General features: G+C 42.1%; 1 protein-coding gene and 1 pseudogene across 3 annotated transcripts in view; one reads left to right on the top strand and one right to left on the bottom strand.

Annotated features, from left to right (window-relative positions):
* Positions 1-27766, bottom strand: part of METAP1 (methionyl aminopeptidase 1) — a 71504-nt gene extending 43738 nt beyond the window's left edge. The window contains exon 1 of one of the 3 annotated variants that reach the window (XM_030819161.1): positions 27504-27766. In XM_030819161.1, coding sequence (XP_030675021.1) covers positions 27504-27617 — 114 coding nt within the window. In that variant the 5' untranslated portion in view covers positions 27618-27766. Of the gene's footprint in view, positions 1-152; positions 369-27503 lie in introns of those variants that run through there. The other 2 variants (XM_003257512.4, XM_003257513.4) reach the window with 2 other exon arrangements.
* On the top strand, positions 7-827 carry LOC115836717 (annotated as a pseudogene).
* Positions 27767-27998: the final 232 nt, after the last annotated feature.

The raw sequence follows: 27998 nt of genomic DNA, 5'->3' as shown, positions 1-27998 counted from the left end.
GTCAACATGGAGGCAGAGGAATCGGAGAAGGCCGCAACAGAGCAAAGGCGCTGGAAGGGACAGACCAGACACTAGATACGGAGGAGGAGCAGGAGGAATCCAAAGCAGCAGCCTGTGGCAGCAAGAAGCGGGTAGTGCCAGGTATTGTGTACCTGGGCCATATCCCACCACACTTCCAGCCCCTACACGTCCGCAACCTTCTCAGTGCCTATGGTGAGGTCAGACGCGTTCTTTCAGGCTGAGGACTGGTTTGTGAGACGCAAGAAGGAGGCAGCAGCAGCCATGGGAGGGAAGAAAGCAGTCCCACAGCAAGGACTACACTGAGGGATGGGTGGAGTTCCATGACAAGTGCATAGCCAAGAGCGTGGCGGCCAGTCTACACAACACGCCCATGGGTGCCCACAGGTGCAACCCCTTCCATTACGACCTATGGAATCTCAAGTACTTGCACCGTTTCACCTGGTCCCACCACAGCGAGCACCTTGCCTTTGAGCGCCAGGTGCACACACACGCAGCGCCTGAGAGTGGAGGTCGCTCAGGCCAAGTGTGAGACCATCTTCTATCTTCAAAGTGTGGAACGGAGATAATGCTTTCTTGCTGCTGATGGAGATCTTGCTCACCCAGATGGCTCCTGGACATTTGCCCAATGTCCTACTGAGCAGGAACTGAGGGCCCGGAAAGCAGCACAGCCAGGGGGGCGTGAATGGGCTCACCTGGCAACTGCCTAGGACAAGGCCCACTCCAACAAAGCACTCCTGGCCAGGATCTTTGGAGCCCCCCCACCCTCAGAGAGCATAGAGGGACCTTCCCTGGTCAGGGACTCCTGAGGGCAAGGGAGGCCCCTTCTATCTCCTGGCCCTGATCTGCTTCCCGTCTACCTCATAATAGAATGATCGTGACTACCCAGGCAGACATTTTATTGTGTTTCTCAGACCAGTGTCTCTGATGAGGGCCCAAACGTGGAAGTTTTGTGGGCTTCCACTGTTCCCCTATCTGAACTCCTATACATGCCTGGCTAATTCGTACTGTCATACTAGCATGATTATGACTACTGCATATGCTTGTTTTGACTCTTGGTTGCCTACTGCTATAGGATCCTCTTAAAATCCCACTTCCTGCCCCCAGGAAGGGCCTTGTAAGGCATGAAGAAGTTCTTCTACAAAGTTTCTTAAATCCATAAAGGATTTATCATTCCCAGGTTAAATGTTTGTATGTGTATATTCCCAGGCTGCTCCAACTTGTTCCGGTAGGTTGAGATAAGGCTAAATGAGTCCCAGATCAGGATACATGCCATTCCTTATTTGGGAATCCCTCTGACCTCTCATCACTAACTTCCTCTTTTCTTTGTCCCCTTTCCTTTCTTCCTATTTAGGAAAGTTTTAAATTATTAACCAATCGAGTTAAGTTTAGAGTGTGAGGTCCCATCCCAGCCAATGGGAACGGGACACAGCCATAGGGGAATTGTGTCAGGATGTAAAGGTTATAAATGTCCCCGTCTCCTTTGGTGTGCTCTCGTGGCTGGACTGCTGGTGAGTGTACCCTTTATGCAGAAAGTAAACTAGCCTTCCTGAGAGATCCTTTGTCTCGGTGTTGATTTACTTACGACATCGAACTCCCGTGCCCATCAATTTCGTGGCCCATATGGGGACACTGTTTCCCCTCCAGTCCTTGGCCCTCTCTTGTGGGGAGGCGCCCAGCCACCCTGTTGCGGCAGCCCCAGGAAGATAGCCGGGGCTCACCTGGTGCGAGGAATACATCTGGATTCTCAGCAACATAGGGGACAAGGAGACTTTTAAAACCGCGGGACCAGGAGACCTCGTGCATGAGCCAAGGTAGGAAAAACTGCTAGAGGGTGGCAAAGGACTTCTTTGGTGGTCCTTCCTTGAAGGGAATATGTGTGATGTATGTGAGTGAATGATTGTGGTTGAGAGAAAGTGACTGTAAGACGAATGTGGATTATCTTCAGAACAGGGAACAGAGGGAGAAAGTTATCTCCAGGGAACTGAGAATACAGGCAATAAGAAACTAAGACTAAAAAGGGGAAGGCTAATCCCCGGGGAAAAGGAGGAAATACATTTGAGCAGACAAGAGATCCCTGAGCTGGAGGATCTGGGGGATTAAGTCTACTGGGAAAGAGTCTCACCCAACATGGGGAATACTTCTAGTAGGCCTGGAACTGGAAACAAGGCCAGAGATTAAGGAGGCAAGAAAGACAGAAGCCCTCTTGATAGTCCTTTAGGACTTCTGCTTACACACTGGAAAGAAAATGAAAGGACTAAACATAAGAAAAAGCAACTAATGATCAAGCATTGTTGCTTTCTGTGGACCCAAGAGCCAATTTTAAAACCTGCTGTTTTCTGGCCAAAATATGGCTCGAATGAAGACTGGGTCTGCCAGCTTTTAATACTGTATGTTAATAGCAAAAGTCCTATGTCTTCAGAAGAGATACACTATGCCATGTGCTGGCAGCTGGGGCCAGTTTCTCTTTATCTCCTAAGGGATCTGAAACAAGGGATGGAGGAGGGTAAAAAGAGAATATCCAGTGGGATCCCCTAAACCATCTTCCTCCGTTTCTAGTCCCGCCTCCTCCTTCTCAGGCTCCGGAGGCAGACGCCTCTGATATCTCCTTAAAAAGAGGGCTTCAGAGAGAGATAGAACAATGTAGAAGGGATATTCAAAATTTTGCCTTTCCCTGCACTTCCGAAGAGCTGGCTTCTCAGCTCTTCCCTCTAAAGGAGGTGCCACAGGGTAGGGGTGCAACTGGATTCGTGAACGCCCCTTTAACCACCTCTAAGTCCGAAGTCTAAAGAGCTTAACCCTTTGCTAGATGACCCAGAGAGTGGCAAAGCAAATTGACCAGTTTTTAGGTTCCAAACTATATACTTGGACTGAATTAATGTCAATCCTGGGTATCCTCTCTTCAAAGGAAGAGCGGAACATGATCCGCAGGGCTGCTATGGGGGCCTGGGAACGTGATTACCCTGCCGGTCAAAATATTCCGGCAGCAGATGTTACATTTCCTGCTCGGGACCCACAATGGAATAATAATAATGCTGTTCACCAGGAGAACATGAGGGATCTACAAGAATTAATTATAAAAGGTATCAAGGAGCCTGCACCCAGACCCCAAAACCTCACTAAGGCCTTTGATGAACAACAAGAGAAAGATGAGGGACCTATGCACTTTTTAGACTAAGGGAGCAGATGAGAAGGTATGCTGATTTAGATCCTGACAGTCCACTAGGACAAGGTATGTTAAAATTACATTTTGTTACCTATAGTTGGCCAGATATCGCGAGGAAGCTAGAAAAGATAGAAAGGTGGAAAAATCGGTCAATTGAAGAACTTTTAGAAGCAGCAGAGAAAGCATACGTGAGAAGGGATGAAGACAGACAAAAGCAAAAGGCAAAAATTTTTTGGCAGATTTCACTAGGACCAAATATACCTGGGATGAGATTTTGACCAGCGCCCAGGGGTGCCATCTCACAGAGAGGCAGGTGTCGAGGTTGAAATGAAACGTGGGAAGACCACAGCATATGTCATAAAGAGTGGAGATGTAGAGCAGATGAAGAGAAACTAAAACAAAGGAGCTCCAGAATAGAACAAGAAGGGGGACAAGATAGGTATTATAAATGTGGAAAAACAGGCCATTTTAAGAGAGAATGCCCTGACCTAAAGGCCACGGAGGAAATTCCTCCTCTTGTGCCAACCTTCGGAGAGGAAGAATACGGGAGTCAGGGGCTCTTTCTTTTCCACCTTGAGTCCCACCAAGAGCCCTTGATAAATCTGGAGGTGGGACCAAACCATTACCTAATAACATTCCTCACTGATACTGGAGCTACTTGTTCTTCCTTATGCTTTTCTCCAAGTGGCCTCAGCTGTTCTCCAGAAGAGCTACTAGTATCTGGGGTAAAAGGAGAGAGGTTTAAGGCCAAAATCCTAGAAGATAAAGAAGTCAGAGACAAAAATCGGGCAGCTAATATTCAATTTCTATTAATTCCTGAAGCAGGCACTAATTTGTTAGGAAGAGACTTAATGCTAAAGTTAGGTCTTGGACTGCAAGTAGGGCCAAAGGGGTTCCTTCCCTCTCTCCACCTGCTAACTACTGTTGATGAGAGGAAAATTCATCCGGACTTATGGTCAAGAGAAGGAAACCAAGGGAGTTACAGATTCCCCCGATACAAATACATTTAAAGGTTCCAAGGGGGAGTAGCCCGGAGAAAGTAATACCCGATCTCCTTGAAGGCCGGGTAGGACTAAAACCTGTGATCGAAGGCCTTATTAAAGATGGACTTTTAGAGCCTTGCATGTCTCCGTATAATACCCTTATCCTACCTGTCAGGAAGCCTGCTGGATCCTACCGATTAGTAAAAGATCTCAGAGCTATAAATGAAATAGTTCAAACCACTCACCCTACTATGACAAATCCATATATTAACCTTAGTAAAATTCCGTAAAGTCATCAATGGTTTACTGTAATAGACTTAAAGGATGCTTTTTGGGCATGTCCTTTGGCTGAGGACAGCCGAGATCTATTCACATTCAAATGGGAGGACCCCCATACAGGACAGAAGCAGCAGTACCGGTGGATAGTATTGCCCCAGGATTTGCAGATTCACTGAATATTTTTACTCATGCTCTAGATAGGATTATTAGAAAGACAGACGCTCCACCACATTTACAATTAATCCTATATATGGATGACATACTTATATCTGGAGAAGATACAGAAAAAGTGAATACTCTGTGTACTTCCAGAATCATTTATACTCTAAGGGACTGCAGGTCTCCAAAGAAGAGCTCCAATATGTAGAACCAGAAGTTAGACATTTAGGTCATCTAATTAGCACGGCCAAAATGAGAATAGGACCTGAACAGGTTGAGGGAAATGTCTCCTTGTCCCTGCCTCAAACAAAATAGGAACTTATTTCTGGGATTGACTGGATACTGTAGATTATGGATTGATTCTTATACATTAAGAAGTAAATTGCTTTATAAGAAATTAACTAAAAATAGGCCACACCCGCTTATAAGGACTTCTGATGAAGTAGACCGAATAAATGAATTAAAAGCGTGATTAATATCTGCCCCTGTCTTAGCCCTGCCTTCTTTAGAAAAACTCTTTCATCTTTTCGTTAGCATAGACAATGGAGTGGCCCTTGAAGTACTCACTCAAGAACATGGAGACCACTGGCAACCAGTTGCTTTTCTGTCCAAAGTCTTAGATCCACTTACCAGCGGGTGTCCCCAGTGCATCCAGTCTGTGGCAGCCAATGCCATATTAGTGGAAGAAAGCAGAAAGATTACCTTTGGGGGATACTTAACAGTAAGTACACCCCATAAGGTCAATGTCATCCTAAATCAAAAAGCGGAAAGATGGCTGACTGATTCTAGAATTTTAAAATATGAGGCTATCCTATTAGAAAGAGATGATCTAACTATAACCACTGATAGTTCACTCGACCCTGCCGGATTCTTAACAGGGAATCCATTGCTGCAGACAGAACATTTGTATCTAGATTTAATTAATTATGATACCAAGGTTCGACCAGACCTATCTGAAACTCCTTATAAAACAAGACAACACTTGCTCCTAGATGGGTCCTCTAGGATGTTTAATGCAAACAGGCACAGTGGATAAGCTGTGGTGGATGGAGAAACTCTTGAGGAAACTGAATCGGGGCAATTACCTGATAGCTATTCCGCCGAAGGCTGTGAACTATTTGCTCTCAGTCAGGCCCTTAAATATCTAGAAAATGAGATAGGAACCACTTATACAGGCTCTAAGTACGCTTTGGGGGTAGCGCATACATTTGGAAAAATTGGGACAGAAAGAAGCCTGATGCAGCACTTTGGGAGGCCGAGGCGGGCGGATCACGAGGTCAGGAGATGGAGACCACGGTGAAACCCTGTCTCTACTAAAAATACAAAAAAATTAGCCGGGCGTGGTGGCGGGCGCCTGTAGTCCCAGCTACTCGGAGAGGCTGAGGCAGGAGAATGGCGTGAACCCGGGAGGCGGAGCTTGCAGTGAGCCGAGATCCTGCCACTGCACTCCAGCCTGAGCGAAAGAGTGAGACTCTGTCTCAAAAAAAAAAAAAGAAAAAGAAAGAGGCCTGATGAACAGCCAAGGCCGAGAGCTTGCTCATGAGTCATTAGTGACTTGTGTTTTAAATAACCTCCAGCTACCAGGAGAAATAGCATTGTACATGTCCCTGGACACCAGCATGACTTTTCATTTGAAAGTCGAGGTAATAATCTTGCAGATCAGGTAGCCAAAAGAGCAGCAATGGCTGTGAAACAAATATTTCTCCTCTCCCCCAAATTAGCTCCTATTTTGTCTTCTGTCTAAAAGGAAAAACTGAGCGAAATGGGGGCTAAAGAAAATACAGAAAGGAGATGGATTCTCCCAGATCAGAGAGAGATGCTCTCCAAACCCCTTATGAGGGAAGTTCTGTCCCACTTACACCAAGGAGCGCACTGGGGCCCTCAGGCCCTATGTGACGCTGTCCTCAGTCTATGGATGTACTGGGATCTATACCCTGGCCAGACAGGTCACTGACAGCTGCATTATCTGTAAGAAAACTAATAAGCAGGCCCTAAAGAAACTACCTCTAGGAGGAAGACTACCTAGGCTAAGACCATTCCAAAGTGTTCAAGTTGATTATACTGAAATGCTGCCAGTAGGCTAAAATATCTATTAGTGATAGTAGACCATCTCACTCATTGGGTAGAGGCCACTCCTTTCTCAAAGGCCACTGCCAGTAATATAGTGACGGCCTTAATTGAACATATTATACCCAGGTTTGGATTAATAGAAAATGTTGACTCAGATAATGGGACCCACTTTATGGCACACATTATTATAAAACTGGCCCAGGTGCTGGACACAGAATGGGAATACCACATTCGGTGGCACCCCTCCTCCTCCGGGAGAGTAGAAAGAATGAATCAGAAAAGTCATCTAACTAAATTTTAGAGACTCGCCTACCATGGACCAAATGCCTCCCTATTGCTTTATTTAGAATCAGGACAACTCCCTGAAGAGATATAGGTCCATCCCCCTATGAAATGTTATATGGATTGCCTTACTTACACTCCTCAGCTGATGTGCCTACCTTTGAAACCAAAGATCAGTTCCTTAGAAATTACGTATTTGGACTCTCCTCTACTTTTTCTTCCCTTAAAACCAAAGGTCTTTTAGCACAAGCACCACCCTTGGAATTCCCAGTACACTCGCATCAGCCTGGAGACCACGTCTTCATAAAGGGATGGAAGGAGGGAAGGCTCCAGCCAGCCTGGGAAGGACCCTACCTCGTGTTATTGACCACTGAAACTGCAGCTCGCACTGCCGAGAAGGGGTGGACCCATCACACTCGAGTCAAGAAAGCGTCGACACCCTCAGAATCCTGGGTTGTGGTCCCCGGGCCAAGTCCCACCAAATTAAAATTAAGAAGAACCTAACATACCTTTATTTCTATTTTTCTTTCTTTCCTCTCACTATCTCTCATTTTATTATTAACATAACTAGATCGGAATCACCTCAACTGATATCCTTTGATGCTTGTCTAGTGATGCCATGCGGGGACCTACACAACCAAAGGCAACTAGCCTCCTCAGAAAAATATCTATGTCCTGGTCCCCCATTTAATCTAACAGTCTCTCATTCCCATAGATGCAATCAATTACAGCCAAGGTGCCGCTTCTTCATTCCCACCGAATGGCAGCCTTGCAGCAGTTGGAATGATGTTCTATGGACCACTCAATACAGAGGCTGGACCTCTACAGGAGGGGTTTGTACTGAGCTTAGGCCTAATCTTTATTTCACCAAAGGAAGCATTTCCCCTGATTGCAAGTTTTATCAGTGTAACCCTATTCTTATTTCCAATATAGATAATCAGCCAGCTATCGGCCGTCTCTAGGGTACTGGGGCAAATGTCAACGGGAAGGATCCTATAGGCAGGTTTGAAATACGCCTTCTCCCTCCTCCTCCTTTCCCTTCTCCAACCCCAGTAGTCTCCGCTTTAAATCAAACTTCTATTATCCCAATTAGTCCCTTACTAAATGATAAGACAAAAGCATCAGTAGTACAAGTAAATGACTTAAAGCAGACTTTAGCTATTGAGACAGGGTATCAAGATGCAAATGCCTGGTTAGAATGGATTAAATATTCTGTCCACACTCTAAACAAAAGCGACTGTTACACTTGTGCACATGGTAAGCCAGAGGCCCAGATTGTCCCATTTCCACTTAAGTGTTCTTCACATGCGATGGATTTGGAGTGTGTGGTAGCTCTCTTTCAAGATTCTACAGCCTGGAATGATGAATCTTGCCAAGCTCTCTCTCTCCTATATCCTGAAGTACAACACCCTGAGGGTCAGCCCCCGAGGGCCATTCAGCCTCCATCTTCCAGGGTAGAGTTTTGCCTCGTGCCTCTCATGGCAGGAGAACTCAATATTCCTTGGAAATTTCACAGGATGCAGGGGGTAAGGCACTTCTAAGAGCTAACCCATCAGGCCTCCATCAGCCATCCTCGAGTGGGACATATGGTGGTAATGTGGGGGGGCACTTACTGGATACTCCGCCGTATAACTGGAATGGTACTTGCACTCTAGTCCAACTGGCTATCCCTTTTACCCTGGCATTTCATCGACAAAAAATGGAAACACCCCACCACCAACATGCTAGAAGAGCTCCTTACAGATCCTTTGATCCTCATATCCACCTAGATGCGATAGGTGTTGCAAGGGGGGTTCCTGATGAATTTAAGGCCAGAGATCAGAGAGCGGCTAGATTCGAGTCAACATTATTTTGGTGGGTCACGATACACAAAAATGTAGACTGGATAAACTATGTTTACTATAATCAACAATGATTAGTTAACTACCCAAAGTGGTCAGGGGAATTGCAGATCAATTAAGAGCTACCAGCCAAATGACACAGGAGAACAGAATCACTCTTGATATGATGCTAGCTGAGAAAGTAGGTGTTTGTGTAATGATTAAGACCCAATGCTGCACGTTCATTCCGCATAACATGGCCCCAGATAGAAGTATAACAAGAGCCCTAGAGGGACTTACTGCTTTATCAAACGAGCTAGCTAAGAACTCTGGCATAAATAACCCATCTCTAGCTGGCTAGAAAACTGGTTTGGAAATTGGAAAGATACCTTAACTTCAATCCTCACTTCCTCAACAACTATGTTAGGTATACTTCTACTTGCTGGATGCTGTGTCATACCCTGTATTCGATGGCTTGTACAAAGGCTCATCAGTACAACCCTTAATAATCTATCCTCTGCCTCTCCCCACCCTATTCGGAAAGGTTGCTTTTATTAGGGGATCAAGCCAAACAACAAAGCAGAGACTTGCTAGACAAGTTTGAAGAATTATAAAACAAAAAGAGGAGGGAATTTAAAGGAATGGAGAAGTTCTTCAAAGTTTCTTAAATCCATACAGGATTTACCATTCCCCGGTTAAATGTTAGTATGTGTGTATTCCAAGGCTGCTCCAGCTTGTTCTGGTAGGTTGAGATAAGGTTAAATGAGTCCCAGATCAGGATACATGCCATTCCTTATTTGGGAACCCCTCTGACTTCTCATCACTAACTTCCTCTTTTCTTTGTCCTTTTCCCCTTCTTCCTATTTAGGAAAGTTTTAAATTATTAGCCAATCGAGTTAAGTTTAGACTGTGAGGTCCCACCCCAGCCAATGGGAATGGGACACAGCCATAGGGGATTGCATCAGGATGTAAAGGTTATAAATGTCCCCATCTCCTTTGTTTGGTGTGCTCTCGTGGCTGGACTGCTGGTGAGTGCACCCTTTCAGCAGAAAGTAAACCAGCCTTGCTAAGAGATCCTTTGTCTCGGTGTTGATTTCTTTACAAGATCAAACTCCTGTGCCCAACAGCCTTTATTTCCAACTAGGGGAATAATGCCTAGTCCAGGCAATCTTTTTCTGTTTAGCAGTCACAGGTGAGGGTGGTATTAGCATCTTTTTTACGTAGAAAAAATTGACAGTTAATGGGGTGGACTGGGTTGGGAAGAAATAATTTCTTCCAAATGTATTTATAGAAAATAAGAATATTTTTATAAAAGAAAGAAGTAATGAAATTAATCTTACATGTGCAAAGAAGTCTACAATGTCTTAGGTTTTAAAAAAACAGGTAAGTTAGAAAAGTGAAAAATCCACAAATATGTGGAAATGAAACATACTCTCAATCCAATGTGTCAAACAAAAAGTCACAGGGGAACTTCAACACAAATAAAAACAAAAACATTTGGTATGCAAAACTTATGGGATGCATAATAAGAACCTTGGTCTTCACAATCCCTTATTTTAATCCAGACATTCCTTTCTATTAATTTCAGTCCCCTAGATAATAACTTGCCTCTTTCAACCAACTGCTAATCAGAAAATCTTTGAACCCACCTATGACCTGGAAGCCCCCACTTCAAGTTGTCCCACCTTTGCGGACCAAACTAGTGCACACCTTACATGTACTGATTAATGTCTGCCTGTAACTTCTGTCCCCCTAAAATGTATAAAATCAAGCTGTAACCCAACCACCTTGGTTACACATTTTCAAGAACTCCTGAGGCTGTGTCACAGACCTTGGTCACTCTTATTTGGCTCAGAATAAACCTCTTTAAATCTTTAAAAAAAAAAAAAAAAAAAAAAACTTATGGGATACAGCCAAAGATGTTTTAAAAGGAAAGTCTACAGCTGTAAACATATACACTAAAAAAGAAACACCTCGGCCGGGCATGGTGGCTCATGCCTGTAATCCCAGCACTTTGGGAGGCCAAGCGGGGCAGATCACCTGATGTCAGCAGTTCGAGACTAGCCTGGCCAACATGGTGAAACCTTGTCTCTACTAAAAATACAAAAATTAGCCAGGCGTGGTGGCAGGCACCTGTAAGTCCAGCTACTCGAGAGGCTGAGGCAGGAGAATCGCTTGAATCCAGGAGGCAAAGGTTGCAGTAAGCTGAGATTGTGCCACTGCACTCCAGCCTGGGTGACAGAGCGAGACTCTGCCTTAAAAAAACAAATCTCACATTAACAACCCAACTTTTACCTCAAGAACTAGAAAAAGAAAAAAAGATAAAACCTAAGGCTAACAGAAGGAAATAATAAATATTAGAAATTAATAGGCAATAAGGAAGACTGAGGTGGAAGGACTGCCTGAGGCCAGGAATGCAAGACCAGCCTGGATAACACAGCAAGACCCCATCTTTACCCAAAAAAAAAAAAACAATGAAAAGAAAAAAAGTGGCCAACCCTTAGCTAGACTACTGAAGAAAAAAAGAGATAAGACTCAATAACTAAAAAGGAGAAGAGAAAACTTCCCAGCTCATTTTTTTTTTGTTTTGTTTTTGAGATGGAGTTTCACTCTTATTGCCCAGGCTGGAGTGCAATGGAGCGATCTCTGCTCACCGCAACCTCCGCCTCATGGGTTCAAGCAATTCTCCTGCCTCAGCCTCTCGAGTAGCTGGGATTACAGGCATGTGCCACCACGCCTGGCTAATTTTGTATTTTTAGTGGAGATGGTGTTTCTCCATGTTGGTCAGGCTGGTCTCAAACTCCCAACCTCAGGTGATCCACCTGCCTCAGCCTCCCAAAGTGCTGGGATTACAGGCGTCAGCCACTACGCCCGGCCCAAGCTCATACTTTGAAACCAGCATTACCCTTATACCAAAGCCAGATAAAGACTAAAGACCAGTATCCCTTATAAATACTGATGCAAAATCTTGAACAAACCACTAACAAATGAATTCAACAGCACACTGAAAGGACTATACACCATGACCAAGTGGAATTTATTCCGGGAATGCAAGAATATTCAAAAACAAAAATCAATTTAACACATCACATTAACAGAATGAAGGATAAAAATCACATAATCATCTCAATTGATTCAGAAAAACCATCTGACAAGATCTGATACTCCTTCAACATAAAGACACTCAACAAACTAGCAATACATGAAAACCACCTCAACATAACAAAGCTCATATATAAGATGCCCATAACTAACATCAAACTCAATGGTGAAAGACAGAAAGCTTTTCATCTAAGTCCAGGAACAAGATAAAGATGCCAGCTCTCATCACTTCTATTCAACATTGTATTAGAAGTCCTAGCCAGAGCAATTAGGCAAGAAAAAGAAATAAAAGGCATCCAAATTAAAAAGGAAGAAGTAAAATTATCTCTGTTCACAGACGACATGATCTTATACATGTAGAAAATCTTAAAGATTTCATTAAAAAAAACTGTTAGAGCTAATAAACTAAAAGTTGCAGGATAATCAACACACAAAAATCAGTTGCATTTCTATACACTAACAATGAATAATTTTAAGATAAATTAAGGAACAATTCCATTTAAAAATAAATTTCCATTAAAAATAAAATACCTAGAAATAAACCTAAACTAAGGAGGTTAAAAGACTTGTATACTGCAAACTACAACATGTTGCCAAAAGAAAGTAAAGACAACACAAATAGTGTAGACATCCCATGTTCATGGATCTGAAAACGATATGGTTAAGATGTCAATATTACCCAAAGCAGTTTACAAATTCAATGCAATCCTTACCAAAATCCCAATGGCATATTTTGCAGAAATTGAAAAAAATTCTAAAATTCACGTGAAATCTCAAGGGACCCAAATAGCCAAAACAACTCTGAAAAACAGCAGATTTGGAAGACTCACACTTCCTGATATCAAAACATACTACAGAGCTACAGTAATGAAAACGGTGTAATACTGGCATAAAAACAGATACACAGACAAATGGAAAAGAATCCAGAAATAAATCCTTGTGTATCTGGTCATATGTGTTTTTTGAGAGGTTTTTTTTTTGTTTTTTAAAGATGGGGTCTCATCTTGTCACCTAAGCTGGAGTGCAGTGGCACAATCATAGCTCACTGCCACCTCAAACTCTTTAGGGCTCAAGGAGTCCTCCTGCCTCAGCCTCCCAAGTAGTTAGCACTACAGGCGCATGCCAACATGCCTGGCTAATTTTTGTATTCTTTGTAGAGACAGGGTTTCGCGATCTTGCCCAAACCGGTCTCAAATTCCTGGGCTCAAGCAATCCTCCAGCTTCAGCCTCCCAAAGTGCAGGGATTACAGGTGTGAGGCACCACACCTGGCCTCAGATGGTTTTCGACAAGGGTGCCAACCGGCAAAGAATAGTCTCTTCAATAAACACTGTTGGGAAAACTGGATCCAAATGCCAAAGAATAAAGTTGTACCCTTATCTTAACCATATATAAAAATTAATTCAAAATAGATTAAAGACCTGAACATGAGACCCAAAACTATAAAACTCCTAGATGAAAACATAAGGGAAATGGGGAAATACTTTGTGACAATGGACTAGGCAATGATTGTTTGGAGATGACACCAAAAGCACAGGCAATTAAAGCAAAAACAGACAGATGAGACTACTCAAACTTAAAAACTTTTGTTCATCAAAGGACACAATCAACAGAGTAAAAGGCAACCTATGGAACAGGAGAAAAGATTTGCAAATAACATACCTGGTAATGGGTTGATATCTAGTTTATATTTTAAAACTCCTACAACATAACATCAAAAAATGAATTAACCCAATTTTTAAAATGGGCAAAAGACTTAAACAGACATTTCTCCAAAGATGATATATACTAGCCAACAGGCATATGAAACGTGCTCAACATCACTAATCATCAGAAAAATGCAAATCAAAACCTCTATGAAATATCAGCTCATACCCATTAGGATGACTACTATGAAAAAAAAAAACAGAAAAGAACAAATGTTGGTGGGGATATGGAGAAATCAGAACCCTTGTACATTGTGTTGGAATTGTAAAACAATCCAACTACTATAGAAAACAGAATGATTGCTCCTCAAAAAACTAAAAACAAATAATCGTGTGATCCAGCAATCCCACTTCTGGGTATATATCCAAAAGAACTGAAAGCAGGGTCTCAAGGAGATATTTGCACACTCATGTTCATAAGCACTATTTACAATAACCAAGAGGTAGAGACAACCCAAACGTCCATCAAGAGAAGAATGGATAAACACAATATGCGGTACACATAAAATGAAATACTATGCAGCCTTACAAAGGAAATCCTGTGACAGGTACAACATGAAGGAACTTTGAGGGCATTAAGTGAAATCAGCCAGTCACAAAAGAACAAATATTGTGTAATTTGACTTATATGAGGTGTCTAAAGTAGTCAAATTCATACAGAAAGTAGAATAGTAGTTACCTGTTTGGGAAACAGGACAGAGAGTTGCTGTTTCAGGGGTATGGAGTTCAGTTCTGCAAAATGAAAATGTTCTAGAGATCTGTTTCACAATATAAATATGCTTAACACTACTGAACTATACACATAAAAATAATTAAGACAGTAAAGTTAAATGTGTTTTTTATAACAAATTTTTAAAAGATATGTAAAAAATGGTAAATTACAAAACTGTATAGGTATATATAATGCAGAGCAACAATTCTATTTTATTTTGAAAGAAAAAAAACAGCAGATAACATTTGAGATTTTACTACATACCAAGCACTGATTAGACAGAGAATTAATCCTCACAACACCACCAAGAGATAGGTACTATTATCACAGATATCTCATTTTACAGATGAGAAAGCCGAGGCACAGATTAACATGTCCAAAAAACACAGGGGTAATTAATGACAAGTCCAGGTTTTGAATGCAGGCCCTCTTAAGACAGCATCCATGTTCTTAACCTGCATATAATACATATGTAAAAGTCTGGAAAGATAAGAAACCAAACAATGCTTTGGTTTTAGGATGCTAGAATTATGATAGTTTTCACCTAACACACTTCTGTTTTAAATTTCTGCAAAGATCATGTACTCCTTTTTATAATAATATATTTAAAAGGAAATATTTGCATTTTGGAAAAAAATATTCAACTGAACAGCAAGGTCTCTACCCCTACTAACAATCATTTCATTTCCTTTTATTTCTGTACTTGGACTCTTCCTTAAAGTAAAGCTGCTGATCTACTTGCTACTACCTACATGCCTCAGCTTGCTCCTACTTCCATAAACACATCCTTTCCCTGCAGAGAATGTCCTCTCCTTCACCTTAATATATACTGTTTTATTTACCTACTCATCTATTTGATTTTCACACCTATTTTATTTATCAAAATTCAGTTCTTAACTCCTTCATGAGGCCTTTCAAAGCCTGTCTTTACCTAGTCCATTGTTCAGCTACTTAGTGTGCTGCTTTTAACAACTGTTCTTTAGCTGTTTTATCTGTGTCCTCCACATCAGCAATGTTCCTTGAAGATGTCACTACCCCTTCTTCTAAAGGCAAGGACATTACAGGAGGAAGCATACCTAGCACTCAGATCTAGATTTCTAAAAACATTACTGCCAGAAACCAGGGCTGCTTAGAAACAAGACTGACTGCAGATCTGGGGCTGGGAGAGTACTAGGCAATGTGTTTTATCATATGCCAGAGAGCTAGGAAGCAATCAGAGAGTAATGGAGGAGACTCAAAAGGATATAGAAGCCCCTTTAAAGATGGTAACACTAATCAAAATTTGAGACAATTTGAACATGAAAAAGAAAACAAGCCAAAGCTCCTAATTGAAAACAACAAACATTTGCAACTACTGGTTAGTGCCCAGTACACAACCATTTCTATCTTCTTGGTAGGAATGGTGGAACGTAGTTCATTCACCAGTTGATGAGGGAAAACTCTTCTTTACAGAAAAAAAAAAAAAAAATCAGCTATTGAATGACAGACTTAGGAAGAAAATCACCATTTGCAACCTCCACTGAAATAATTATCAGGTAAGGATCATCGCAATGCTAAAACCACTCAGAGAAAGATTGTTGAGAAAATACACACTCTCCAAGTGCCAGAATATCATCCCACAGATTAAATGCCAATTGTGAGGTTAAAAAAAAGTACCTGTGCAATCAATGGTGATCTGCTAGGAACAGAACCACTAGCCACTCTGTGCCTCCTGATGTGATGAAATGTGAAGTGGATAACATCACCTGTGAGTCTTGTCAACAGCGTTTCACGGTCAGGCGCAGTGGCTCACACCTGTAAGCCCAGTACTTTGAGAGGCTGAGGCAGGCAGATTACTTGAGCCCAGGAGTTAGACAGCAGCCCGGGCAACATAGGGAGATCTCCATCTCTACGAAAAGTACAAAAATTAGCCAGGCATGGTGGCATGCCTGTGGTCCCAGCTACTCAGGAGGCCAAGGCGGGAGCATCACTTGAGCTCAGGAGGTTGAGGCTGTAGTGAGCCATGATCGCACCACTGCACTGTAGCCTGGGCAACAGAATGAGACCCTGTCTCAAAAACAAAAAAAAAAAAAAAAAAAAAAAAAGTGTTTCCCAAATCTAACAAAGCAGTTGGGCTTGATTTCTGGCTTACAGAAACTACAAGGGACAAAAGAACAACTTAAAGACACTTTGAGGAAATAATCAGTTAATCAAAAATGTGTAATATTCTACAAGACAATTGACTAGCCTCTTCAAGAAGTTAGTATCATGAAAATAAGATGAGGACTATTCTAAATTAAGAGACACGACAGCCAAATGCTGTATGTGAGCTTTGATAGGTTCCTGATTCTATAATCAAAAAGCAAAACAAACAAAAAAGCTTTTATGGATGACATTTGGGAGATAATTGAGAAATTTAAGTAAGATTGCCCTATTAGATGAAATCAGAGAATTCTTGTTAATCTTCTTAGGTGAAATAATAGTGTTATAGTTAAGAATGCCCTTGTCATTAGAAAATGCTTGCTGAATATTTAATAGATTCAGTGTCATGTTTTCTGTGTCTTAGTCCCAAAATATTTCAACAAATACACATATACACACACACCCAATACACATACAAGCACACATAAATAAAACAAATACAGAAAATGTTAACAGGTGATGAGTATACTGCAATTATACTATATTCTTCTTTAAACTTTTCTATTTGTTTGAAATTTTTCACAGTAAAAAGCTAGAGAAACTCAGTAAAATTATAAAAAATTCAAGGAAAACATAGTTCCTTGTCTATAACTTTTACTAGCACTTCCCTGTTATTTATCTTTTTTCCAGTACTTCTTGTCTATACAAGAACAGCATAAGCCCCTTGATTTTTGCAAGTGTACTGATGCAAATAGCCCACTGAACACTGCTGTTCATGAGTAATACACAACTCCGGACTGGCAAATATAAAAAGTCTGTTAACAACAAGTCCTAGCTAGCACATGAAACAAAATAAACTCTCTATAAGTACAATCATTTTTGTTTTTTGTTTAATGCTAAAGTCTGAGATTTTAGTGCAGTCATCCGAGTATGTACATTGTACTAAATATGTAGTTTCTTATCCCTTGCCCCCAGCCCGCCCTCCCCCTTCTGAGTCTCCAAAGTCCATTATACCACTCTGAATGTCTTTGAGTACCCACAGCTTAGCTCCTACTTGTAAATGAGACGACATGGTACTTGGTTTTCCATTCCGGAGTTACTTCACTTAGAATAATGGCCTCTGGTTCCTTCCAAGTTGCTGCAAAAGATATTATTTCATTCTTCTTTTAATGGCTGGGGAGTATTTCATGATGTATATATATCAAATTTTCTTTATCCACTCATCAGCTGACACTTAGGTTGGTTCCATATCTTTGCAATTGTGAAATGTGCTGCGATAAACATACATATACAGGTGTCTTTTTATATAATGACTTCTCTTCTTTTGCATAGATACCCAGTGGTTTCTACAGTGGTTGTACTAATTTACATTCCCACCAGCAGTGTTTAAGTATTCCCTTTTCATCACATCCATGCCAACATCTATTGTTCTTTGACTTTTTAGTAATGGCCATTCTGGCTGGAGTAAGGTGGTATCTCATTGCGGTTTTAATTTGCATTTCCCTGATGATTAGTGACATTGAGCATTTTTTCATACGTTTGTTCGCCATATCTTCTTTTGAGAAAATTCTATTCAGGTCATTTGCCCACTTTTTGATGAGATTATTTGATTTTTTTTTCTTGCTGATTTGTTTGAGTTCCTTGTAGATTCTGGGTATTAATTAGTCCTTTGTCAGATGCATAGTTTGCAAATACTTTCTCCCTACAGGTTGTCTGTTTACTGTATTATTATTATTTTTGCTGTGCAGAAGCTTTTTACTTTAATTATGTCCCAATTATTTATTTTGAAGTACAACCACTTTGAAAAACAATCTGGTATCATCAAAGTAAAGCTAAACACATATCCTATGACCCAAAAAATTTTCTCCTTAGGGGTATACCCAAGAGAAATTCTTGCAAACAGGCACCAAGAAGCAGGCACAAGAACGTCTAGAGCAGCGCTACTTATAATAGAAAAACCTTAACAACCCAAATTTCTATTGACAGAAGAATGAAAAAGTTACGATATATTAATTCATTGGAATATCACATAGCAGTGAAAACAATGAAAATGAACAAACCAGAGCTACAATGAAACATGGATAAATCTCAGGAACATAATGACAAACAAAAAAAGGCATGTTGTAGAAGAATACATGTAATCATTTTGTTCGTAAAATTTCAAAAACATTAAAAATACATTTTTTAAGAAATCAAACATGGAAATGCAAATGAATGATAAACACAAAATTCAAGATATGGAATACCTCTTGGATGAGGGACAAAGACAAAGGAGCCTTCTGTTTTCACTTGTTTTCCTGGTAATGTTCTTTTTAATCAGTTAGATGGTAGGTATATAGGCATTTACTATATCATGCTTCTTTAGATCCCGTGGATGATTTGCTGTGTTATTTTGTGTGTGTGTGTGTGGTGTGTGTGTGTGTGTGTGTGTGCATATGTGTATCTGTCCACCGTTCCTTGGCTAATAACTTCCCTAGCCTTGTTGCAGTCTCGTTATATTGTTGGGTGCTTTACGCCTCAGGAAACAGACTCTCTCCAACCTTCTCCTGCTCTCTTCCTTTCACCCTACCTGAAGGCAGGTCTCTAACCCCCACCCCCCACCTTTCTGATGAGGGTCATAAGACTCTCATTCCAGAGAGGGTCCCACCCCATATACCCTGAAGGAATGAAGCTTCCATAAAAACCCAAGAGGATTGGGTTCAGAGAGTTTCCAAACAGCTAGCTGAACACTGAACTCATGGAAGCTCGGCATCCCTTCCCCCATACCTTGCCCTATGCATCTCTTCATCTGTATCCTCTGCAATATCCTTTATAATAAACTAGTAAAATAAGTGTTTTCTTGAGTTCTGTGAGCTGCTCTAGCAAATTAACCAAACCCAAAGAGGGCGGGCCATGGGAACCCCAACTTGAAGCCAGTCAAGTTTTAAGTTCCGAAGGCCCAAACTCGTGACTGGTGTCTGAACGGGGTGGGAAAGGGGCAGTTTTCAGGACTAAGCCCTCGATCTGTGGGATCTGACACTATATCCAGTCAAACAGTGTAGGAAATGAACTAAAGGACACCCAGTTGGTGTCCACTGCAGAAATGATTGCTGGCTTGGTGGTGGGGAGAAACCCCCATACGTTTGGTTACAGAAATCATCTGTGTTGATGACTGTTGTGGTATGAGAACAGAGGGAAAAAAGTTTGAGTTTTTTCCCAAACATTTACTAATATTTTTATTCTACTCAATATCAAAAACAATTTAGAAAACATACATCTATAGATCCTGACTGTATGGTCCTTAAAACTTTAATTCAAAAATAATATTAAATTATTCATGCAACAACATTCACATTTTTCTCTATTATTTGTTTAATGGAGTGAGAAGTTAACAGTATTCTAATAGTCAATCCCATCCCTATTACCAGTTAGTGAAATAATCAGTAATAACATAAATACCCACTCAGAAGACAAAAAAAGGTTATGACATTTTTAAAACCTAACGGAACTTACATTTACCTATTTTACTGAATGACTAAGCCTGTAACTTGCTTAGTAAGTTTTTGAATGACTAAGCCTGTAATTTGCTTAGGGTTAACCTTCAGAATGTGATGCAAAGATTGGTTTGCGTTTTGCACTTAAATCACAGCAGAAGCATTAAACACACATTCAAAACACAGAGAAGTCTCTGTTGCCTCCCACTTTATAATGATAAGGGAAGTTGCTAAAGTTACAATTTCACTTATCATTTATATCCTAACCACTCTTTAAAGGCTTGAGCCTGTGACCCAGATAAATGCCACATTAGCAGATAGCAGACCCCAACTAACAGGGGCTTTTCTTGGTTTGTTTTTTTGTTTGTTTGTTTGTTTTTGAAACAGAGTCTTACTCTGTTGCCCAGGCTGGAGTGCAGTGGCGCAATCTCAGCTCACTGCAACTCCACCTCTCAGGTTCAAGAGATTCTTGTGCCTCAGCCTCCTGAGTAGTAGCTGGGATTACAGGCATGCACCATCACCACTCAGCTAATTTTTGTATTTTTAGTAGAAACGGGGTTTCCCCACATTGACCAGGCTGATCTCATAGCAAGAGATCTGCCCGCCTCAGCCTCCCAAAGGGCTGAGATTACAGGCATAAGCCGCCGTGCCTGGCCTTAACAGGGTTTTTAGAAATGCTTTCCAACAGACATGGCACAGCTCTGGTATATCAGGAAGAAATCTTTACTGAGCCTTGCAATAAGTCAGGTTACGGGAGATAAAAACAGGAGAGAACTTATTTACAACTTACAAAGCATGAGAAGTTCCACGGGGTCCCTATCCTAGTTTCATCCATGAGGTGCCACACACACACACACACACACACACACACACACAATGAGAAAAGCAGGCCTCGTTTACAGAGTGTTTTGAATTGCTCTTTATTCAAAGCCAGAGACAACACTGATACCAATCAAGGAAATCAAAGTAAAAGACTTATAATTGTTGAGCTGGGAGCACTACCTGCCCAAGCATGAATAAAAGAATGCTTCATGTTAAAATTGTGAGGTCAGGCGAGGTTCAGGATCAAGCACAAATGGTTGTAATTACATTTATATTCCATTACATTAAACATTTGATACAGAATGAGGCTCAACAGTTGCTTTATAAAGTATTTCTGCCTATTTAATATCTAAAAGTGTTTGCTATCGCAGTAATACCAAAGACAATTACAGAAGCAGTTACCGTGCCACTGCTTTTCTTCCGAGTATCTAGAGCTGGAATGAGCTTAGCTATGCACTTATGTCTGTCACTCCTATGAAATTTACTAAAACTTAACTAAAATTTTGCAATATGCTAAACATGAAAAAGATTCACCTTAAAAAACTGTGACTAAAAGTTGATTGCAATCCACAAACTAAGTGAACAGTATAAGATCACATTTCCTATAGCACTTCAATTTCCAAAAACGTAACTCAAAGACTTGTATAACTTTTGATTACCTACCAACCAAATGATGCTTGTTTTTTTGTTGTTGTTGTTTTACAAATTCTACTGTAATATAGGTATATTTCATGCCAAAACTTCATAGATGACCAGAAGGCCCTCAAACCAACAATAATCCACTAACTACACTGTGAGAACCACTGTTCCGGACAAGGATATAGAATTAGCTTAGGATAGTTCAATTCTGGGTTCATGTACCAAATCATGTACCATTATTATATGTTCCTAAGTCAAAATGATTTAAATTTTCGAGGAACATTTATTGAAGAGTAAACAGCAGCTAAAAAATTGGAAAGAAATTAAATTCAACTATAAGTGAATAAACAAATGACAGTACACCCATAAGTCTTTATAAAGGATCATGTAAATGTAGCCATGACATGACACTACCAAAACACTGGTTAAGACATAAGGATGAGAAAATTCTCTAAGATTATATGTATTATGGTTGCCATTTTTGTAAAAACATATACAACTATGTGCACATGAATAAATATGCAAATATGTTCTTAAGAATACACACCAAAATTTCATAGAAATCGTCTCTGGGTAATTGATTATCTTCACATATATCTTCTATTTTTCTACAATAAATAATTCATGAAATTATTTTTGTTTTGTTTTAAAGACTCATAATTTCTCTTTACCTCATCCTATCTTTTTGCTTTTAAGAAGCTATGACATTTGTACCTAAACTCAGCTAACTTACAGCAGTGTTTAAGGGTGGTCTGAAGTGACATGAGGAATTTAAAGAAAATCCCTATAAATAAAAACGCAGAACATGATAATATCTCCTTTAATGAAGATGAATTCCAGAAACACCCTGCACTGGCAGGAATGTTGTTACTGACAGAGAAAGTTTCAGAGGGCAGGGCTGCATTTCAAAGATACTGCATGTTATAAGGGCAATTCCTTCCCTATCTTCTAACTCCAACCTACCAAGATGCTCAAGAAGACTTTCTTCCAGCCAGGTGCAGTGGCTCACACCTGTAAAGACAGCACTTTGGGAGGCTGAGGCAAAGTGGAACTCAGAAATTCAAGACCAGCCGGGGCAACATGGTGAAACCCCGTCTCTACCAAAAACACAAAAAATTAGCCAGGTGTGGTGGCTCAAACTGGTGTTCCCAGCTACCTGGGAGGCTGAGGTAGGAGAATCACTTGAGCCTGGGAGGTGAAGGTTGCAGTGAACCAAGATCACGTCACTGCACTTCAACCTGGGTTGACAGAGTAAGACCCCAACTCAAAAAAAAAAAAAAAAAAAAAAAAAAGACAAGAAAAACTGTCTTGTTATTTAAAAAAAAAAAAAAAGACTTTCTTCCTGGATTCAGTTAATCATGTTACCTGCCACTTCTTTTAAAGAACCTATTATTGGATTTGTCAAAAATATTCATAAACAAGTAACATTTCTCCTCAAAGATTTTTAAGCCTTCGTTGGTACTGATTTTAATAACATTACATATGAGGTTATATGCACAATAAGGCCCAAATTTACTATATGCTCTACTAGGCACTCTGGATGCTCTCTTAGTCACCTTCCACTCAACTCCATCGAAGAGGATGCTTCATTAGGCATAGGAGGGGACTTACCCAAGGTCATGGGAGCAAAATCCAGGTCTCCTTCCATTTACACTATGCTTACTACCTTTTATGCCTTATAAATATAGTTATAGATCACTCAGGTCCCTCCCAGCTGATCCTCTAACCAGAGGAGACAGCAACTGCTATATGCTATTCACGAAGTTAAACATCAGCTAAAAAACTGAAAAGTAACTAAATTCAACCATAAGCAAATAAATGACAGTGTATCAACAATATAGTATACTATTCAGTGTTTACAAAGGATAATGTAAATACAAAATTTCTTTGTTTTCCATTGCAAGCCCACTGATCTCCTTTCTTTCATTTAAGGAAATGAGGGCCTACTGTGGGCAAGGCACTTCGGAAAATACAAAAATGAGTAAAACACACCCTCTGTCCTCAAAAAATTCTTACACACAAATGAAAAAGACATACATAAACTATTAAAATAGGAAGGAACACTTCTATTAATAAATACAATCAAACATCAAGAACTCTTGGAAAACTCAATTTTCAAGTAAAACTGGTTGTACTCCTCTAAAGAACAAAAGCTTTCCTTAAAATTAAACATCCTAGGCTGGGCACAGTGGCTCATGCCTGTAATCCCAGCACTTTGGGAGGCTGAGGCAGGCGGATCACAAGGTCAGGAGTTAGAGACCATCCTAGCTAACAAGGTGAAAGCCCGTCTCTGCTAAAAATACAAAAAAATTAGCCAGGCGTGGTGGTGTGCACCTGCAATTTCAGCTACTCGGGAGGCTGAGGCAGCAGAATCGCTTGAACCCGGGAGGCAGAGGTTGCAGTGAGCCGAGATCACACTACTGCACTCCAGCCTGGGTGACAGAGCGAGACTCGGTCTCAAAAAAAAAAAAAAAAAAAAAAAAAAATTAAGCATCCTAGATAAAATATTTCTACTTTCCTAAACATAAAACCGTATAACAATAAAAAGAGCTAACATTCATTAAGTTTACTAATATGCTAAGAGCTTTACATACTTTGGATTTAGTCTTCATCAAAACCCTGAGGTAGGTATTATTAATAGCCCCATTTTAAAAAGATACAGCTGAAAAAGAGAGGTTATTTGCCCAAGTCACATAACTAGTAAATGATGGAGCTGTGCTTCAAACACAGCAGTATACCTCTCTATTTTGATGCATTTATCCATTAATTCAAACATTTAATGGCCACCTACTGCATACAGATCATCATACTGGGAAATGAGAACAGGGCAATGAACAACATAAGATCATTCATGAGGTTCACCTTCTGACTAAAAAACAGATATTCTCGGCCGGTCACGGTGGCTCACGCCTGTAATCCCAGCACTTTGGGAGGCCAAGGCGGGCGGATCACCTGAGGGCAGGAGTTCAAGACCAGCCTCAACATGGAGAAACCCTCATCTCTACTAAAAATACAAAATTAGCTGAGTATGGTGGTGCATGCCTGTAATTCCATCTACTCGCGAGGCTGAGGCAGGAGAACTGCTTGAACCTGGGAGGCGGAGGTTGCGGTGAGGCAAGATCGCGCCATTGCACTCCAGCCTGGGCAACAAAAGTGAAACTCCATCTCAAAAAAAAAAAAAATCCTCATTTTTCTAACAGGTGAGGTAATCATAGATTGCACAAAAGGTCATAAAGGAATAAACAAGGTGGTGTGACAGAGTAACTGGGAATGCCTTACTTCTGTTAATGTTGTGATAGAAAGGCCTCTTGCAGTTTTGTTCTGTTTGTTCCCAAAGACAAGCTGGCCAGACAGCCAGGCCAGGGACCAGAGCAGTAGAAAGAAAGACCACTCCTAGTGATCACAGAAGTGTTAAGGAAAATCCCTAATTTCTACTTTTTGGTTTTTTGTTTTGTTTTGTTTTTGTTTTTTTCTTCAGACGGAGTCTTGCTCTGTTGCCCAGGATAGAGTGCAGTGGTGCAATCTCAGCTCACTGCAACCTCCACCACCCAGGTTCAAGTGATTCTTGTGTCTCAGCCTCCTGCGTAGCTCGGACTACAGGCATGTGCCACCATGCCCGGCTAATTTTTGTATTTTTAGTAGAGACAGGGTTTTGACATGTTGCCCAGTCTGGTCTCAAACTCCTGACCTCAGGTGATCCGCCCGCCTAGGCCTCCCAAAGTGCTGAGATTACAGGCATGAGCCACCGTGCCCAGCCAAGCCCATATTTCATCACAGATGTATAAAGTGGCTTAGGATAAGTTACAGTGACTTGATCAAGGTCTCAAGCTGGGATTGGGGGAATAGCTGTGATTTCAGAAGACAGGTGACACTTCGGAAAGGAAAGAATGCAAACACAGCCTTCGACTAGAGTAAGAGACTCAGAAGAGGGGCCCTGAATGTGGGGCTGGAATCCTGAAAGCAATGAGGGATACGCATAATCAGACTGCGGGAAACATAACTTCTGTACAAAAGATTTTGTTTGATAGGATTTTTTGTGGGCGTTTGTTTGCAAGGGGAGGAATTACAGTAGACAAATAAATTAAGAGACTACGACAACTGATTTGGTGGGAAATTTTAAAAGCTGACCACAGGAGGTGGTAACAGAAAGAAAAAGAGACAGTTGGGACAGCCACTCTGGGAATATTTGAGTGCATGTCTAACAGTGACACCAGAAATATACCTGCAGAATCCAACATGTAAATACCTCCAATCCTAACACACGGAATAAATCCTGGATGTTTTGTTTTCACAAATGTGTCTAGCATTTTTCCACAAACCCCAATGATTCAACCTTCCTTCTACCTGTTTCATAAATGTGGTTTCACGCTACCTTTTTTAAATCTTAACAGAAGAATGTCATACATATTAATTCAAAATGCCACCTACTTTTAAAGTTATTCTACTCAGATGGTACAACTGTCAAAAGCAAACACTGTTTCTTAAGTTCAGGTCCCACACAGGCCACAACGAGCAGAATTTGGAAATTTTAAAGAATCTAAAGGACATGTACTAGGTTTAACATGAGTAATGCTCAACATGTTAAACCTAGTACAGGTCCTTTAAATTGTTCAGTAATGCTATTTTTAGATCAAGCAACACTCCTCCACGTGCAAGTTTTTCCAAATTATACTAAAAAGGTCAAGGATCATATCCTATCTAAAAACCAGACTATATAACACAGCTAAGACCTTTTACAATGGCTTATCTACAAGTATTGTGACATAAAGATTCTATTTATTTATATCTTTACGTTTTTATATGTTTTATGTTGGAAAATACTTTTATTATTTGTATTGTGTTCATATATCTGCCTTCATTCTTATTCATATTTTTATTAATGGCAGAGTTAAATCGTACTAGAATCCTTTAAAAAATAAAGGGCCTTACATTATAACAGCATTTCACGTTCCTTGGATAATCTGGGTCTCAGAAAAAGCTTGTGAAACTTACAAAGAAAGCTATAATCATCCCCTCTGTACAGGGTAACACTGGAACTCAGAAAGATTAACTCTACTAATTCAAGATCGCACAGTAATTGGCAAGGGCAGGGCCCCAATCAGGCCTTCCCTTTATTCCTGCTCTCCTCCCCACAGGACACTACCAATTTAATATTTGAATATTCATGTGCCTCTCTTCAGTAAACCTGGACTGTAACTAAGAGCCATACTATTGCTGCCCAGCCGTCATCCTGGGTCTCGAAATGCAGCAGCAACACTAGTACTCTTCAGTAAACAGAAACACGAGCACACGCTTCAGTCAGGACCCCATTCAACGCTGGGTTTGCTCTACTGCACAAAACTTAACTAAAATACACTACAGCATTCACGCCTAACCCTCAATGGAACTGTCCTTTTCACTCTGGGGAATTCAGTCACAGGTGACTCATCCCGTTAGCTTACAGTTTTGTAAACTAATAATTTTACATACCGAAGGAAAAGAATGAATTACACAGACCTCTCCCTTCCCCACCCCCAAAGTTGCTTAAGTGTCAAAGCACGGTAGTAAAGCACAAAGAAGTAGGGCTGCAGCTAGCTAGCGTTCCTCCTCTCTGCGACTCCGACCGTCCTCGGGCCACTCATCTCTCAGGGCCCGGCGGGTCGCTTCCGCCCCCCACCCCGCAGGGACCCGACGGACGGCCCGGCAGCCTCCAGCGCCCAGACCCGAGCCCCGCCGGTGCTGCGGCTGTGGAGGCTCGAGACGCTCGGGCTGCCCTCCTTCCCGGTGCCGCTACCTGCCTCCAGCAGCCCGCACACCTGGCGGCCCCCGCCCCAGCGCGGGGAACCGGACCCAGGACGCGGAGATCTAGCGCGGCGACGCGACCCCGCACAAGCCCGCTTCCGCCCCAGCCCACATGGCCGCGGCGGGCGGCGCCCCCGCCCCCGCGTGAGCCCCGCGCGAGCCCAGCGCGAGCCCAGCGCGGTTCCCGAGGACCCGGGGACCCCAGGAGGCAGGAGGGGGCGGTGGCGACGCGGGTGGGGAGAGGAGGAAACGCGGCCGAGGGGAAGAGGAGGAGCGCGTCCCGACTCGCCGCAAGGGCGGGAGGAGCCAGCAGGGGAGAGGCGCGGAGGGGTCCCGCAGCAGCCGCAGATCCACGGGGCAGCGGGCGTCTACCTGCGAGCAGAAGTACGAGCCCTGGATGCCCAGCTTGATGCAGGTGGGACACTGGAGCTTGGCCTCACTGCTGCAGCCGTCTGTCTCGCACACCCGCGTCTCCACCGCCGCCATGCTGCCTGCCCGCTGGAAGAACGCCTCACCGGGGAAGAGGCGGCGGCGGGAGGGAGGAACGGCCGGGCGGAGGGGAGGGGAGAGAGACCGAGTCGGGGGAGGAGCTCGGCCAGCCGCGGGCCTGGGCGCGGGAGGGGGAGGAGCCCAGGGACAGCCGGGACCACGCAGCGCGCCCCGCCCCCGCCGCGCGCGCGCAGCTGGTGCCCCGCCCCGCCACCTTCGCCCCGCCCCCCGCCGGCGGTGCCTGCGTGCCCAAACCTCCCGGCGGCGCGCGGATTGGGGCTGTAAGGGAGCTCGGCAGGGTACCCCCATTCGGCGCCTTCGGGCGTCGGCCAGCAGAGAACGCGACCTGCTGGCGCCTGGCGGTGAGGAGCCGCCCTC

Source organism: Nomascus leucogenys, chromosome 9 (genome assembly GCF_006542625.1).
Source record: "Nomascus leucogenys isolate Asia chromosome 9, Asia_NLE_v1, whole genome shotgun sequence".
Lineage (NCBI taxonomy): Eukaryota > Metazoa > Chordata > Mammalia > Primates > Hylobatidae > Nomascus > Nomascus leucogenys.
Note: the sequence above shows the minus strand (reverse complement) of the source record. Positions and strands in the feature narration are given on the sequence as shown.